The sequence below is a fragment of the Notolepis coatsorum genome, assembly GCF_963971535.1.
Source record: "Notolepis coatsorum genome assembly, chromosome: 5".
NCBI classification, from domain to species: Eukaryota; Metazoa; Chordata; class Actinopteri; order Aulopiformes; family Paralepididae; genus Notolepis; species Notolepis coatsorum.
In genome coordinates, this window is record NC_140169.1 from 76,569,004 (window position 1) to 76,587,035 (window position 18,032).

Consider the following 18,032-nt stretch of genomic DNA (forward strand, 5'->3'; position numbering starts at 1 on the left):
GGGAGCGTGAGAGGGCAGGGAGCGTGAGAGGGGCAGGGAGCGTGAGAGGGGCAGGGAGCGTGAGAGGGGCAGGAGCGTGAGAGGGGCAGGGAGCGTGAGAGGAGCAGGGAGCGTGAGAGGAGCAGGGAGCGTGAGAGGAGCAGGGAGGCGTGAGAGGGGCAGGGAGCGTGAGAGGAGCAGGGAGCGTGAGAGGGGCAGGGAGCGTGAGAGGGGCAGGGAGCGTGAGAGGAGCAGGGAGCGTGAGAGGAGCAGGGAGCGTGAGAGGGGCAGGGAGCGTGAGAGGGGCAGGGAGCGTGAGAGGAGCAGGGAGCGTGAGAGGAGCAGGGAGCGTGAGAGGAGCAGGGAGCGTGAGAGGAGCAGGGAGCGTGAGAGGAGCAGGGAGCGTGAGAGGGGCAGGGAGCGTGAGAGGAGCAGGGAGCGTGAGAGGAGCAGGGAGCGTGAGAGGAGCGTGAGAGGAGCAGGGAGCGTGAGAGGAGCAGGGAGCGTGAGAGGGGCAGGGAGAGGAGCAGGGAGCGTGAGAGGGGCAGGGAGCGTGAGAGGAGCAGGGAGCGTGAGAGGAGCAGGGAGGCGTGAGAGGAGCAGGGAGAGGAGCAGGGAGCGTGAGAGGAGCAGGGAGCGTGAGAGGGGCAGGGAGAGGAGCAGGGAGCGTGAGAGGAGCAGGGAGCGTGAGAGGAGCAGGGAGCGTGAGAGGAGCAGGGAGCGTGAGAGGGGCAGGGAGCGTGAGAGGAGCAGGGAGCGTGAGAGGAGCAGGGAGAGGAGCAGGGAGCGTGAGAGGGGCAGGGAGCGTGAGAGGAGCAGGGAGCGTGAGAGGAGCAGGGAGCGTGAGAGGGGCAGGGAGCGTGAGAGGAGCAGGGAGAGTGAGAGGAGCAGGGAGCGTGAGAGGAGCAGGGAGCGTGAGAGGAGCAGGGAGCGTGAGAGGAGCAGGGAGCGTGAGAGGAGCAGGGAGCGTGAGAGGGGCAGGGAGCGTGAGAGGAGCAGGGAGCGTGAGAGGAGCAGGGAGCGTGAGAGGAGCAGGGAGCGTGAGAGGAGCAGGGAGCGTGAGAGGGGCAGGGAGCGTGAGAGGAGCAGGGAGCGTGAGAGGGGCAGGGAGCGTGAGAGGAGCAGGGAGAGGGAGCAGGGAGCGTGAGAGGAGCAGGGAGCGTGAGAGGGGCAGGGAGAGGAGCAGGGAGCGTGAGAGGAGCAGGGAGCGTGAGAGGGGCAGGGAGCGTGAGAGGAGCAGGGAGAGGAGCAGGGAGCGTGAGAGGAGCAGGGAGCGTGAGAGGGGCAGGGAGCGTGAGAGGAGCAGGGAGCGTGAGAGGAGCAGGGAGCGTGAGAGGGGCAGGGAGCGTGAGAGGGGCAGGGAGCGTGAGAGGAGCAGGGAGCGTGAGAGGAGCAGGGAGCGTGAGAGGAGCAGGGAGCGTGAGAGGAGCAGGGAGCGTGAGAGGGGCAGGGAGCGTGAGAGGAGCAGGGAGCGTGAGAGGAGCATGAGAGGGGCAGGGAGCGTGCCAGGTGCGTGAGAGGGGCAGGGGGCGTGCCAGGAGCATGAGAGGGGCAGGGAGCGTGCCAGGTGCGTGAGAGGGGCAGGGGGCGTGCCAGGTGCGTGAGAGGGGCAGGGGGCGTGCCAGGTGCGTGAGAGGGGCAGGGCACTGTGCCCACTAGTCCTTGGTTGAACAATGTTTAGATAGATAGATTAGATGAGATAGATTGTACTTTATTGTCATTATATTAGCATACAACGAGATTTGAGACTCAAATGTGCAGTATAGGGGAAGCAAATATAAAATCACACAAGTAATAAAAGAGAAACATAAAATATACAATAAAACAATGTTACAATACTGTACAATATACAAAATAACAATATACAAAATAACAATCACAGTGTCAGACGGTATAGTGGGTGGGTATATGGGCGAGTGTGTGTGTGTGAGAGAGAGAGGGAGAGGGAGAGGGAGAGAGAGAGGGAGAGAGAGAGAGAGAGAGAGAGAGAGAGAGAGAGGAGAGAGAGAGAGAGAGAGAGAGAGAGAGAGAGAGAGAGAGAGAGAGAGAGAGAGAGAGAGAGAGAGAGAGAGAGAGAGAGAGAGAGAGAGAGAGAGAGAGAGAGAGAGAGAGAGAGAGAGAGGGAGAGGGAGAGAGAACAACAGCAATAGTGTGTGTGCATGCATGCATTCATATTGAATTGAACTGAATTTGAACTTGGTTGCTTCCTAAAAATATATCCACTTTTCATTATGGAGAATGGCGCCGCCTGACCTCGGACTCGGAGTGGAAAAAAATGACCAAGAGCACATATAATAATACATAATAATAAGCAAGGGGGAATTAATTAATGACCACAATTCAGTGTATCTGGATCATGTCAGAGTCTTAATAACTCTGACCCTGACTGAGAAATGTCCTGCTGTCCTGAAGACAGTCTGGAACAGAGTGAAGGGGCGGTGACGTCACGGTCCCCGCCCCGAAGAGATCCGCTCTTCTGTGAAACTCGTCCCCAGATGGAATGCGGTGTCTTGTGCAGAAACCTCCTCCTTGTCGCCCTGACTGACTCCACTCGAGAGTCGAGACACACCGAGGTGCCCAACTGCTAGTCTCCTTGTTTGGGTTCGAGAAATTCGTTCTTATGAAAGACAAAACGACAGCTTTGACATGTAAGTAGGCTAAACCTTTTTTTTCTTCCTGAATCATATGCCGGGTTTATGTTTAATTCCACACAGACCCATTTAACCTACTTTCGGTGTTTGAGAAGAAGGGTCGTGCCAGCCCCGCTTGGCAACGGGAGAAGAAACACGTTGGCAGAGAGACTTATTGCTCGGAGCCCGGTTCACAATAAAAGTCCACGACCTGGATCTGGCAACGGTTGTTCTCCATGTAAATGCCTTGCAGCCCCTTCCGTGACTGTGATGCACCGAGTGAATCCACAGTCACTTGCTCCTCAATAGGAAACCAACCTAGATTCACCCTGAAGGACTGGTTCTGACCGAACCGTTCGTTATACAAGAATCACAGAGACATGTCAAAGGTACTCACAGCTGCACGAGGGTTTCGTACAGAGAAACGCTATGGTTTGAAAGCTCTGCGTTGCTAATAAACATTTTAAATATTTTGTATAAACTCGTCAACGCTGCACTATTTCCGGCGTTGGGTGCCTGATGCGCATGCGCTGTGATCACAGCGCAGGCAGCCAACGCCGGAAATAAACCCGTGTTGAGCAGTTTCTAAAAAATATTTAAAATGTTTATTAGCAACGCAGAGCTTTCAAACCATAGCGTTTCTCTGTCCGAACCCCTCGTGCAGCTCTGAGGACCTTAGTGGGCCAGTTCTCTTCCAACTTGCTTAACAGTTGCGCGGAGAGGAATACGATGAGGAGCTGCAGAGCTCAAAGGTTTGTGCTGAATGGAAAAGTAGGCCCTATATGTAACATTATCATAACTTTTTGTACTTAGTAGGCAGTAGACTATGTGTTGACGTGTTGTAATGCAGACTGAACAAAGTGTTGCAGGTTGCAGCTGCAAACGGGTCTTCTTGATAATGGAACGACCAAAAGTCACAACATCTTATATTATAGGATTAAATTGTAATAATGGTGTTAAATGCAATAATAACCCAGTTGATGTGTTTTTGCATCATTCTGCACGGATACCTTTTTATTTGTAAATGACAGAGTATTGTGCGCGGTGTCACTGACAGCTGTTTGCGTGCAGTTCACCCGCATGAAACACCATCGACTCATTCGATCTTCTTATCAATGTTAATACAACACAGACTCACATTCCTGCCAACTCCACTGGTTAGAATGTAAATAACTCACGGATTAAATGTGAACCAGGTGCGGTCTTCTTACATAACATAACCTATAATAAATGGGGCCGGACTAACATGATTGGAAATGTACATTTATTATCTAAACGAGACGCCAATAAGATGCGTGTTCAACACAGAAGTGTTCCCACACAATTAACTTCATCAAAGCATGAATGTTATTATGATGAGTCGCTTATTTCGATTGTTGGCCGGTCTGTATTTGCAAATCTGGTATGTCATAAATGTATAGATGTAGCAAATGTCTATCTGTGTGTCATATATGCGTTATGATGAATTGAAAATGGGGGACCCTGATGTAAACAATACGAAAGTCTTTCTCTGGTCTGCATCCCCTTAACAATTGTATTGAGCTGTACTGTACCCATTCTGCAATCTGTTAATAAAGTTTTCAATCAATCAATCAATGAGAAAAGTAAGGAGGGACCCCCCCCCCCCCCCCCCCCCCCTCAGAGAAGGGTCCAGAATGCTGTACTTTTCCACTACAACACCAGCGGCTTTTCTTTTTGGCTCCCTGCCCCCTCCACCTTTTCTGTGCAGGGAGCTGTGCGTCAAGTCGAGCCGTTTTAATTGAGCAGTAATCTATAGCTAGACGGTGATGTTGATGTTGTCACTGAAGGAGTGCTGTGTCACATTATCCGCGACACACAGTCAGAGACAAAAACGCGTCTCGTTTCACTGGTCAGCTGGTTCAACTCGGGACAGAGAGGAGACGCTGTGTGACCTGCGGCTGCTGAGCTGCTCAGCTATAAGGTGATACCGAGTTCAATCATTGAGTGCAGTAAGAATGAATTAATGAATGAATGAAAACTTTATTTAACTGGTTGCAGAATGGGTACAATACAGTACAGCTCAATGCACACAATTGTTAAGGAGATGCAGACCAGAGAAATACTTTCGTCTTGTTTACATCAGGGTCCCCCATTTGCATATGAATTGAAAGGTGTGTGATTCCACAATGTCTGGTGTGTTTGTTTAGGAGTACGATGACGAGCAGTGAACACATCTGGGTGACGTTAGCATTTTGGTCCTCGCTGGCCAGCAGCACGTCTGGTCTCATAATATCGACCGTTCAACCCGACCCGTTGAAACAGCTGATTGTGGGTCGTCATAGATGGGGACGTTTTTTTCTTTTTACGTTTTGGAAAGTTACACAAGTGCAATAATACACTGCAGTCACTAGAACAGTCCGTTCAGTCACTAGCGGGTAAAGGATTTTGTTTTCCATTTTTTTTTTTTTTTTTTTTTTTTCCCTTTCATTACGTTTTGACGCACGCAGCCCTCGGGGTGCGGCACATGCGTAGGAGCGCAACAGGCCCTGATTGGTCGAGACAGGGACCACTCACTCACCCTCTCGCGGTCCACTGAAGGGAATGGAATGTTGACGCTGGAACACACACACACACACACACACACACATACACACACACACACACATACACACACACACACACACATACACACACACACACACACACATACACACACACACACACGGTGGGAGTTTAACCTCACGTCCTGCCCCCTGAGGAGGAGGAGGAGCGAGAGAGAGAGAGAGAGAGAGAGAGAGAGGGGACCACAACTCCTCCCTCCTCCGTTGGCCTCTCCTATAAAACCATGACAAAACACAGGAACATTAAGTTTAACTTTAAGCAGCCAACCGCGAGTGTACAACAACTATTTATTTCTTTTATTCACGGAACTTACGAACCATGACCATCATAAAGCAAACTGAAGCGCCGGTACTAACTTATTCCAAAACCAAAGGACTCGGGGCCGTGCTCACCGGTAGGGATAACGATAGACTGTAAACACTTGTGTTTATTAACCCACACGATAACATCGGCCTCTGCAGCGCTCCGTGTCCTAAAGACCCTCTTGTCTCTTTGTTTTTGTTCCTTTTTCCTCCCAGCGTTCATGAAACAGAGAAGAATGGGCCTGAACGACTTCATTCAGAGGCTCGCCACCAACACCTACGCCTGCAAACAGTGAGTACCCTCTGACTCACGCTGGTGCCGTCGCTGGGTATTGTTGTCACTGAATGGGCAGAACACTGGGAAACAATGAGACATTATTTATTGTTTCTGACTAAATCTGAAAGACTTTGACATCAAACAATTCCATATGGCTTTTTCCCTTTGGATAATTTATACTTTCGGTGGACGAGCAATGGCAATAATTATTATTACGATTGTTCTTCCTTGATTGTTCATAATTGTGTGTTATGAATGCATACATGTTAATTAAATGCTCTCTCTCTTTCTCTCCTTCTCCAGTCCTGAGGTTCAGTCCATTCTGAACCTGAGCCCCCCGCAGGAAGCAGAGCTAATGAACGCAAACCCCTCTCCACCTGTAAGTCACACTGTGTGTGTGTGTGTGTGTGTGTGTGTGCGTGTGTGTATCTGCACTACAGATGGCCCACACAAAGTACAGCGGAAGATGAAAGGTCCCAGAACCCCCCTAGTACACAGAAAGGTTGGAGACGTATGTGTTCTTAACATACAGGACGGACACGATACTCTGGACATTATGCAAACAAAGCAAGGAAGTAATGTAGGGGGGAAAAAACGCTTGACTGCCGTTCATTTATCGTTGCCCTGCAGGCTCATGTGTCTCTAAAGGACACTGTACTCTGATTCTGATTCAGAAAGGTCTACGGTGTCACCTTCTCCTTCGTCTTCACTGACACAAACATACAGTGATCAGGGTTCAAGGTCTGTGAAGTGCTTAAAAAGTGATTTTATTTGAACAAGGTGCTTAAAAAGTCATTGGAATTCAAATCAACCATTCGTATTGAATGTTTTGTTCATCCATGATAAAAGTGTTCAGAATCAAGGAATTGCATGTTTTTTTTATTTTTTTAAAGTGTAACTAATTGTCGGAAATTGGTTTTCTATAAAAAAAATTACTGCTTTTAAAAGTGAAGTGTATCCTTTTAAATGCCCTTTTTAAAATGAAAAATAGTGCTTGGGAAAGTACTTGAAAGTCCTTTGATTTCATTGTGCAATGTCTGTGGGAACCCTGAGTGTCTGTGTGCACACACAATCACTTGACTGTTTACATCTGTGTAAATATACGTATGTATATCTGCGTGAATATTATGACTCAAACCTCTCTGCCTCCATCCCTCTTCCTGCCCTCCCTCCTTCTCTCTATCTCTCTCTCTCTCTCCCCCCCAACAGCCCAGTCCGTCGCAGCAGATCAACCTCGGTCCGTCGTCCAACCCCACGGCCAAGCCCAGCGACTTCCACTTCCTCAAGGTGATCGGCAAAGGCAGCTTCGGCAAGGTCCTGCTGGCACGCCACCGCACCGACGAGCAGTTCTACGCCGTCAAAGTGCTACAGAAGAAGGCCATCCTCAAGAAGAAGGAGGTGAATACGAGAGAGAGACACAAAGACAGACAGACAGACCGACTTCAGAAACACTTACATTTACATTTTGTCATTCACTTGCCGCTTTTATACAAAGCGACGTTCAGTTTCAGTCAAAGGGAAGCGACATGAAGTGGTTGTCGTTCATCTAACGGTGTCAAACTCAACCGGCTTCACTTGAAGTGAAGCATAGACGATAAGAACGTTTAGACAACGGCTTTGTTCTTTATTCCATGAGATGGGTTACAGTTTGAATAAACTATGTTGTCAAATGTAAGTTAATAAATACGCAGGAATTACCGGTAGTCATGTCGGCAATAGTTTTAAGAGGCTATTGAGCCACTTTTAAGTTTCACAACATGATATTGTTAGAGAATTTTTCCCTCCTCCCCATATTCTTTTGCCCTCATGACCCCCACCCTTGCCCCCCCCCCCCCCCCCCCGACCCCTTATCCTCTTAAGTGATTTGATTCCTGGTAAACACATGGCACACACAGTCACCAGGACACCTCACAGGCCAGGGCAGCCGAGCACGACAACAACATGCAATTGATTATCACCTTCCACGCTGTTGGCACACACTATGCACATTGATTCAGCCACATCGACGCACAAAACACTTGCATGTGCAAATTTTGTCCTCCGTGACCTCTCTTAACCCCTGCCCTTTGCCCCCCCACAGGAAAAACACATTATGTCAGAGAGGAATGTGCTGCTGAAGAATGTCAAGCACCCCTTCTTGGTGGGTCTCCACTTCTCCTTCCAGACGGCGGACAAGCTCTACTTCATCCTGGACTACATTAATGGAGGAGAGGTGAGCAGCACCTAAGAATGAATGAATGAATTTATTCACACACACACGATATATTACATAATACATATCTTCATGTGAAAACATCACCGTGGAGATTGTGTGCGTGTGCCAGGTGGGGGGGGAGCCTGATCACAAAATATAAACAAACAAAAACTAATACAACATAGATACATAAATACAGACAATTAATATACCCAAGTATGGATTCTATTTAGAGGTATGATTTGAGCGGTTCCTCTTTCGGTGATTTTTTGAAGGTTGTGACCTAAGACTCATCCTTCCTATATAATCAGCTCTCCTGGTGCAAATACGAGATCAATACACTTTCAATTCAACCGATTCAAATTTGAAACACAAATTGCAGTTTACTTGCTGACGATAGAACATGCATACCCCCCATGTACTTATCAGTAGGTTGGATAGTTTTTCCATTATTTGAATTTGAGAAAGAAATTCCCCATCCTGAGAGATCACTGCATCGAAAGTGAATTGATCCCAACCCTGGTCAAAACAAAAAAACGAGGAGAGGTCCTAGTGGCATCAGCATTGACCATATTCATACAGCGGCCGTTTTGCTCCTATGTCGTGCTCAGGTTGGGTTCCTGGAACAGGGTTGAGATATATTGAGACAAACCTTGCGATTGATAGGCGAGGGAATAGATGGCAGGGACAAAGAGAGAGAGAGAGAGAGAGAGAGGGAGCAGAGTGACCAAAAATAGGAAAAATAGATGAGAGAGAAGAGGGGTAGGGTAGGCACATTGTGCAGACTCAGAGGGGGGAAGGGAGAGAGCTGGCGCCAGGATGAGAGAGAGAGATGGAAGAAGAGAAGGCAGAGAGAGAGACAGAGAGAGGGGATATCCTGTCATGCGAAGCAGAATAGAAGCTCTCTCCGTTCACCATCCACCACCCCTGGCCCTCTTTCTTTTTTGAAGGAAACACCTCTCCGGAAATCATTGGGTGGGGAGGGAGAGAGAGAGAGAGAGAGAGAGTGAGTCTTGGGCCAGATTTAGCTGCATTGTAGAAACTGTGTGTGTGTGTGTGCACAATGCATGTACGTGCGTGCACGTGCTTATTTCCTGCGATTGTTAAACCAGTAAAGACAGTGCTGATTAAAGTAGAGAACAAAGACTGTGCTGATTAAATACGGTCCTAGTCAGGAAACGGGCCACATTTCCCTTCCTCGTCCCTCTCTTCTCTTCCCTCTCTCCTTATCTTCCGCCGCTGTCTCCTCCACCTATTGCTCCTATTCCAGCTGTCTCCCCTGTCGGCTTTTAATGCTTTCACCTCTCTCTCTCTCTTTCTCCATTTCCTCTTGTTCCGTGTTCTGCCTTTTCGGTCTGTTATTTCATTCTTTCTCGCTTGTACGTCTTTCTCTCCCACTCAAACCCACAGTGTTCTAACCCACTGAACCACACGGGTGGACCACTGTGGGACATGTGGAGAGTTAAGAGGAACACATCAAATGGTCCTCCTGACTAAATCTCGGTCATTAAAGAACCCAGGACGCCTATCGTAAAGAGTAGGGGGTTCCCCCGACGTTCCCGGCCAAATTCCCAATCAGGTCTCTGACATCAAGGCCACCTAATCATCCCTTCCCCCTTAATTGGCTGATTAATATCAATCCCTGTCTCCTGAGCCGTTCAGCCATTGTGTGTAGTAGTGATGTGTGCCGGGTGCCAGTGTATGGCAGCCATTGAGCCTGCGCAGCCCAAGGTTGGGTGCTACCAGTGGTGGCAGGGGGCGAAACTAGAGAGCGCCACCCGCCATTTGCGCTCAGTTTATACGTTTGGCGCCTCCCACTATGACGTCTGCCCGCCGTGTGGCGGCCAATCAAATGGTCATGTGAAAACCGAAAATCATGATCCAATTCTGAGCGGAGTTCTCACTCGCTGTCTGAGCACAGACAGTCAGACACGCAGCGCACCGCCCACTGCTGCTACCCCTCCCCACCTGTTTCTGTATGCTGCATGTAAACACAGTCACCGTGACTGACGTTAGTCTAGTCAGAGAGACCTCCGTGAGCTGATGTTAGCTACTGTTACAAAATGACCCAGTCAACTATTCACTTTTAGTTTAATACATGAGGCATTGTGTAACGTTATCCAGCTGGCTAGCTACTGATAGCTCCCGACATCAACAACTGCAGCAAGTGTCCAGTTACATCGCATCAGCATGCGGGCTGCTGACTAGGGTCTAGGTGCAGCGCAGGAGAATCCTTTCATGCTGAATGTAAGAGTTTAGGGTCCAGTTGTAGCGGCAGAGAATTGCTGGAGCTGGAGGCCACTCGAGTATACACACAGACAGTGGAGCTGTTTGCAGACAGCGAGGTGGCGATGTCTCGCAGATAATACAACTACAAGTATGATTATATAATATATATATTTTATTAAAAAAAAAATTATATAAAATCTTTTTTTTTTATCAAAAAAAAGTTGGCAGGTAAGAAATCTGCTTGGCGGGTAGATTCTTCCCATCTACCCGCCACTGGCCGGTGAGTCAAAAAGTTAATTTCGCTCCCTGAGTGGTGGTGAAGGAGGCAATTTGTCCACCCTACATTGTGGGGAGTGCTTTGAGTGTCTAGAAAAGCGCTATAACTAGCGGCAGAACCAACAGGACCACGAATAGTTTCTTCCCCTCAGCTGTCAAGACTTCTGAATCAAAACTCTACTTAGCTCACTGCACCTCACTGTATACCTGTGTATATAGCCATAGCTTATGTAGACTTTATTTTAATGATTATTTTAATGATTATTTTGTATTCTCACCATTGCACATTGTGCTAACCATTGCACTTTACTGTACAGTTTTATTTAGTTCAAGTTTCAAGTTTCTTTAATAGTTGTCATACAGAAGTACAGAATACTTTTATACAAAATGCTTCTTACTGTTACGCTCCAGTAACAGTGTGTCTTATATTGCAACTGACTATTGATTGTCACGTGATCCTGGTGGGACGTACACAATCTCGTACTGTGTAACGACAATAAAGTGAATCTAATCTATATAAATGTAATGAATTATGATTTATTATTATTAAATGCAAATCTCCATTCTTCCAGTTGTTCTACCACCTCCAGAGGGAGCGGTGTTTCCTGGAGCCCAGGGCCCGCTTCTACGCGGCAGAGATCGCCAGCGCGCTGGGCTACCTCCACTCCCTCAACATCGTGTACCGGGACCTGAAGCCCGAGAACATCCTGCTGGACTCCCAGGGCCACATCATCCTCACGGACTTCGGCCTGTGCAAGGAGAACATCGAGCCCAACGGCACCACCTCCACGTTCTGCGGGACCCCGGAGGTAAGCGTCGACATGTGACGATGGGGATGAATCAGTTTTATTACGCTGTGAAAGAAACAAAGGTTATCCTATAACCCTAGTTATATGAGTACTAGCGAGTGCTCTGCGCTTTAGTGTGACAGGGGAATATCCCACTAAAGAGCAGAGCGCAGAGCTAGTACGAAATATAACGAAGGTTATCCTATAACCCTAGTTATATGGGTACTAGCGAGTGCTCTGCGCTTTAGTGTGACAGGGGAATATCCCACTAAAGAGCAGAGCGCAGAGTTAGTACGAAATATAACGAAGGTTATCCTATAACCCTAGTTATATGAGTACTAGCGAGTGCTCTGCGCTTTAGTGTGACAGGGGAATATCCCACTAAAGAGCAGAGCGCAGAGTTAGTACGAAATATAACGAAGGTTATCCTATAACCCTAGTTATACGAGTACTAACCAGCGCTCTGCTCCTTAGTGGTATATTCCCCCGTCACACTAAAGAGCAGAGCGCAGAGCTAGTACGAAATATAACACACTGTGCCTAATGTAAGAACCTAGTATCATACATTAGAATGTGAAATAAGAGCATTTGAGCCATTATCAACAAGTCAAGTGTCAATATCGCAGTATTCATATACTTATGCTCATATATTCAGTATCCAGATTCAAGATTCAAGAGGTTTATTTATCATAATAGTGAAATGAAGGTGGCTAGGCCCAATATACAATATACAGTTCTACCTATGTCACTATGCTGTCCTAACTATACAAAAACATGTAGTTATCCATTTACAATGCAAGTGTTTTACGTTCATATTTCCTTTATATATATATATAACCCATATACTGTGACTTTATTGATGGATCAGTACTATAACTCATCAACTCTCTCTCTCTCTCTCCCCTTCTCTTCTGTTGACAGTATTTGGCTCCAGAGGTGTTACATAAACAGCCATACGACAGGACAGTTGACTGGTGGTGTTTAGGAGCTGTACTCTACGAGATGCTCTATGGCCTGGTGAGTACACTGCTACTTACTGTACATATATACCTGGTGTACATTATGCTAATCAGTAGACCTTTTGTAACCGAGCAACGTGAACATTCTAAACAGGCCCCTTTGCGTTTCCTGTCGCTAATGTTTGCTAATGCAGTAGCCGACGGGAAAATAAACTCGGGCCGCATGGAAAAGGTCTATACTACACTACAGAGGGTTTATAAAAGGTCTATACTACACTACAGAGGGTTTATAAAAGGTCTATACTACACTACAGAGGGTTTATAAAAGGTCTATACTACACTACAGAGGGTTTATAAAAGGTCTATACTACACTACAGAGGGTTTCGGTGGAACAGCTTGAACCTCACTTAATTTCCTGTTAGCTTTGATATTAACAAACACTGCAACAGGAAATAAACTTGGTCCCATTTACAATGTTTACGTTGAAACTGTATACTAGCTATACTGTACTATACTGTACTGCACTGTACTGTATTGTACTATACTATACAAAATTTGAATACTATACCAGACTATAACATTCTATACTAAAATAGAATAGTATCACGTCAGCTGTTTGGGGTATATATTCTAAATCCTGCTAATCCTTTGAGTAACCGGTTGTCCCGACCCATGCGTATGCTCTTAACCCTTTGTTCACTGCCCATGTTGAGTCCGAGCCGTGTCTGTTGGTGTTTATACATGTCTCCGGTTGTGTTTGTCCCTCGCCAGCCTCCGTTCTACAGCCGCAACACGGCGGAGATGTACGACAACATCCTGAACAAGCCGCTGCAGCTGAAGCCCAACATCTCCAACGCTGCGCGCCACCTGCTGGAGGGTCTGCTGCAGAAGGAGCGCACCAAGAGACTGGGCTGCACCGACGACTTTGTGAGTACCTGACGTCCCTGCACGTTGTTGTTGTTGTTGTGAGGACATTGGCCAGTCTCAAAAAGATAAAGGAGCTATTTTAGGGGATATGGTTAGGTTAGGGGTTAGGGTTGGGTTATGGTTATGGTTAGGTTAGGGATGGGTTAAGGTTATGGTTAAGTTTAGGGTATGTTTAGGTTAAGTTTAGGGTTGGGTTAAGGTTATGGTTAGGGATGGGTTAAGATTATGGTTAAGTTTAGGTTAAGTTTAGGGTTGGGTTAAGGTTATGGTTAGGGATGGGTTAAGATTATGGTCAGGTTAATTTTAGGGTTGGGTTATGGTTAGGGGTTAGGTTAGGGATGGGTTAAGTTTAGGATAAGGGTTAGTTATGTGTACGTGTACACACGTGGTTAAGGTTATGGTAAGGGTTTTGGAATGAACTTTAGGTCAATGGAACTTCCCCACAATGCATACAAACATGGCTGTGTGTGTGCGACTGTGCGTGTTCATGCACTGTGTGTTGGATGTGTTTCAATATCGACTTCTGTATTCATTGTCGACCATCGACTCAACAACTCCACCTCTTCCTGTCTCTCTACAGACCGAGATTAAGCACCACATGTTCTTCTCTCCCATCAACTGGGAGGATCTCAACGCCAAGAGGCTCACCCCTCCCTTCAACCCCAACGTGGTACGTTCCATTCATGGACCTTCAAGTGGACGCCCTGCCAGTAAAGTGCTACCAAGACATCTTGGCAAAACTTTACTCTAGGCTAGCCTTTCTTAACCCTTTAATCGCCGTTGACGCTGAAACACGTCATTCCCCGCCATGCTTATTCTGCCGATGACGCTGTACAGCGTCTTTGATATCAATATTTCAAAAATCTGTGATCGAAATCATATTTCTCCCCCGGAGACATTATATGTACTGGTGAGCCCCTGTCAACTCTCTAACGGTTCAAGAGCGCCATCTGGTGGCCGATCGGCTGATCGCCCAGGGAAGAAAGAGGATGTAGAAGCTGGTGCTCATTTCAATTTGGTCCGATCACTCGCTATAGGTCCCGGGACTCGAGCTCGACACAATACATAGCGATCCGTTGCCAATAACTCGATAAACAACATGATTTGGACGTATATACTATTATACAACCTGGAAATGGATCGGGTATTTCTATATCCCATAATAGAAAAAATTCTGTTCCACGCTCATCGTCCAACGGCGAGAGGAAGCTACGGTGAGTTTCAGCGTTATTTTCTAATGTCTTCTATACTAACTGCTCTAATGATCATATCACCCACACTAGATGAATGATATAACGTTGCCCACGGAATTATAAACGACCCCCCGCCCATCCGGTCATCATCAGATCATACGTAGTAACTTCTAGAACCACGTCCATTTGAAATTTTTTATCTGGCACCGATCGCTATCAAACTGTATTTGATCATCAATATAATGCATTTAGGGCTATAAATCAAGTTCTGGAGAAAGCTGCAGAAAACGATAAAAACATACTTATACTTTAGACCGTATTTTAGTATGAATATGTGAATGAAAAAGTATAACGTTGCTACACCCTGAACAATAGATATAGGACTTTGAATGGGCCATGGTAATGTCAATTTAGCAATACAATTTAAAAAGTTATAGCCCTACAAAGAAGGGGAAGTTCTCCATGTTAAATAGGGCTGGCGAAGGATGGTAAATTATGAATTTAACCCCGGCGATCAAAGGGTTAAGTACCGTAATTTTCGGACTATAAGGCGCACCTGAATATAAGCCGCAGCAGCTCAATTTAATGATGTGTACAATATATAAGCCGCACTGGACTATAAGCCGCAGGTGTTTTAATGTTTAATTACCATATGTAAGGATTCGTGCACAGAGGGGATTGTCGGGAAAGAGATGGCTGGTGATCGTGGCTGTTTTGACACTCCTCCACGCCGTCAGGATCCACTCGCAAACTTGAGCGAAAGTTGTTTTTCGCATGCGACCAGTTTTGGTGAATGATTTATCGCCGCTAGTCATCCACGCCTCCCACTGAGCGCGTAGTGCCACTTTGAACGCACGATTGACACTGATGTCGAGTGGCTGCAGATGCTTCGTTGTGCCCCCAGGAATCACAGCTGGAATTGAGTTTGTGCTCTTGATGGCTGCTTTCACAGACTCTGTTATATGGGCCCTCATGCTGGCCAAAACGAGCAACGCTTTTTTTTGTCGAAAGGATCCTCCAGGGCGCTTGACGTAGCACTCATTCAGCCACTCCTTCATTACGCTGTCTGTCTGACCGGCCATAGAACCCATAGAGTTAAAGGTGGTGGACTGTAACCTGTAAAATCCATAGATTTAGGAGGTCCCCTAGTGGCCGTTAGCTGTAAAAATCCAAAGATTAGCCGCACCGTTATATAAGCCGCACCGTTATATAAGCCGCAGGGTCGGAAAATTGGAAAAAAAAAAGGCAGCGGCTTATAGTCCGAAAATTACGGTATCTTTAAAGATATGTATAATGAATCATTCATTTCAACTGTATTTATGAAACCACGTAATACAATTACATTGTCTGATACCAATAACTACATTAAATCGCCTCGATGATGGGATCAGATTCTAACTTGCCTTATGAGGAGACACAACATGTTATAAAACATCTTATAAAAACTACTAATACATACAATATTATGATTGGGGGCACAACAATGAGTAAGTACCTAAAACACCGTTGGATCAGTTCCTCAAGTCTCAAGACCTTATGTTTAAGATTAAGATTATTTATAATTGTTTTACCCAGGGACAGTGCACATTAATCCACCTCTTCGGGTCAAGAAGTGACATCATTGAAAATGAAAAAATAGTGCTTGGGAAAAGTACTTAAAAATTCCTTGAATTTCATTTTGCATTGTCTGTGGGAACCCTGCATTTTGAACGGAAACGAATTCTAAAACCCCTCTCTCTCTCTCTCTCTCCCTCTCTCTCTCTCCCCCCCCCCCCCCCTCCCCACCAGACGGGTCCTAACGACCTGCAGCACTTTGACCCAGAGTTCACGGACGAGCCGGTCCCCAACTCCATCGGCTGCTCCCCGGACAGCTCCCTCATCACCCCCAGCATCAAGGAGGCCGCCGAGGCCTTCCTAGGCTTCTCCTACGCCCCCTCCATGGACTCCTACCTATAGGATTTCAACACATCCATGGACTCCTACCTATAGGATCTCACCCCCTCCACAGACTCCTACCTATAGGATCTCTACCCCTCCACGGACACCTATTTACACCCGAAGGACCCCATAATTCCAACAGGATATACTTATGGGACATGGAACTCTACACAGTGGTGTGTGTGTATGGACTTGCATTTGCCTCCCCCCGTTCCCCACAGACATTGTTAAATCCCTCCACCCCATCCCTTCAAACTCTGCATCTACGAGAACCTGCATCCACTATATATTTATTACAGCCCTCCTCCGGTCACCAGCTCTTAGATCGGCTCAAGAGGATTTACTCCAAGAGGATTTACTCCAAAAGTGGATGTTCCTCCATATCATATCATAGAGAACTTTGCGTGGGGGAACCGTTATTGTCATTCTCCATCATCATTACAAGCCTGATTTTGCGACCGCATAAACTTTACACCCCCCCCCCCCCCCCCCCCCCCACGACGGAAATGAACTCTCATCCCTCTCCGAACCTTTGATCCCTTCCATCCCGTCGTCTTGTCATCCGGGTTGAGGAGGACATTTTGCACATAGCTCAGGCAGCTGAAAAGCACCCCCCCTCACCACCATACACAAACACAACACAAACATACATACACAAACACAACACAAACATACACAAACACAACACAAACATACATACACAAACACAACACAAACATACATACACAAACACAACACAAACATACACAAACACAACACAAACATACATACACAAACACAACACAAACATACATACACAAACACAACACAAACATACATACACAAACACAACACAAACATACATACACAAACACAACACAAACATACATACACAAACACAACACAAACATACAAACACAAACACAACACAAACAAACATACACAAACACAACACAAACACATACATGCACACCAAACTATTCCCACCCTTTCTCGGAAGAGTAAGTCCTGACCATACCAGCCTCTGAAAATGATCTCCATCTGCTGACGCCATGTCATAACGTACTCTTCGTCCTCCTGTTCCCCGCGTCAGGGGGGGGGGGGGGGGGGGGGGGGTTGCTTTCAGCCCAGGCAGACGGAGTGAGGCAGAGAAGATGTAAACTTTCCGGTGCTTTTTTTTTTGTTTCTTCTCATAATGTGTTTGTGTTTGCGAAGGAAAAGATATCCAAAGCTGAATGTTACAGAGAGGGATGTTTTTGCTCTTACGTTCGGCTTGTTCTTACGTAATACAATTACGTATTATTCCTGTGGTTTGTGGACCAAGTCCAAAAATTATGAGTGAAAACTAACAACTCCGTCACCAAACCCATCCATCAGGTGTAAAAGTCTAAAGCTCCTCCGTAGACGATGGATTGGGAGAGGCGTTAAAGGTGTCACGAGAGCACCCGGGAGAGCGTCTTGAATAATACAGGTACACTTCCTGTTTCTCAGCTGAGAACCCTGCGATAGAATAAAGAAGAAAAAAGATATTCTGTGCCGTCCAATCGGCAACGGAGGATCTCCAGACTTTATACCTGATGACATCATGTTATTTCTCTGGTTTCTGGCTCTGGAAGAGAGAGCAGCTTGTGTTCACAAACATAACCGTGGAACAACATAACATATCGGAATTCTTAACGTGGGAGATGTCCCCCTTTAAAAAGGTGCCTTCATTTTATTTTCTCACCCTCAGAACTCGATTGTTTTTTTTGTTTTTGTTTTTCCCCACCGACCATAA

General features: G+C 46.7%; 1 protein-coding gene across 4 annotated transcripts in view; it reads left to right on the forward strand.

Annotated features, from left to right (window-relative positions):
• sgk1 (serum/glucocorticoid regulated kinase 1) overlaps positions 1-17,370 on the forward strand; it is a gene marked incomplete at its 5' end in the record, with an annotated part of 130,955 nt that extends 113,585 nt beyond the window's left edge. The window contains 10 exons of one of the 4 annotated variants that reach the window (XM_084313926.1): positions 2,516-2,627; positions 5,711-5,786; positions 6,075-6,150; positions 6,981-7,169; positions 7,852-7,983; positions 11,043-11,279; positions 12,180-12,275; positions 12,990-13,145; positions 13,726-13,815; positions 16,127-17,370. In XM_084313926.1, coding sequence (XP_084170052.1) covers positions 2,600-2,627; positions 5,711-5,786; positions 6,075-6,150; positions 6,981-7,169; positions 7,852-7,983; positions 11,043-11,279; positions 12,180-12,275; positions 12,990-13,145; positions 13,726-13,815; positions 16,127-16,294 — 1,248 coding nt within the window. In that variant the 3' untranslated portion in view covers positions 16,295-17,370. Of the gene's footprint in view, positions 1-2,515; positions 2,628-4,356; positions 4,552-5,448; positions 5,587-5,710; positions 5,787-6,074; positions 6,151-6,980; positions 7,170-7,851; positions 7,984-11,042; positions 11,280-12,179; positions 12,276-12,989; positions 13,146-13,725; positions 13,816-16,126 lie in introns of those variants that run through there. The other 3 variants (XM_084313927.1, XM_084313925.1, XM_084313924.1) reach the window with 3 other exon arrangements.
• Between the last annotated feature and the right edge of the window lie 662 nt (positions 17,371-18,032).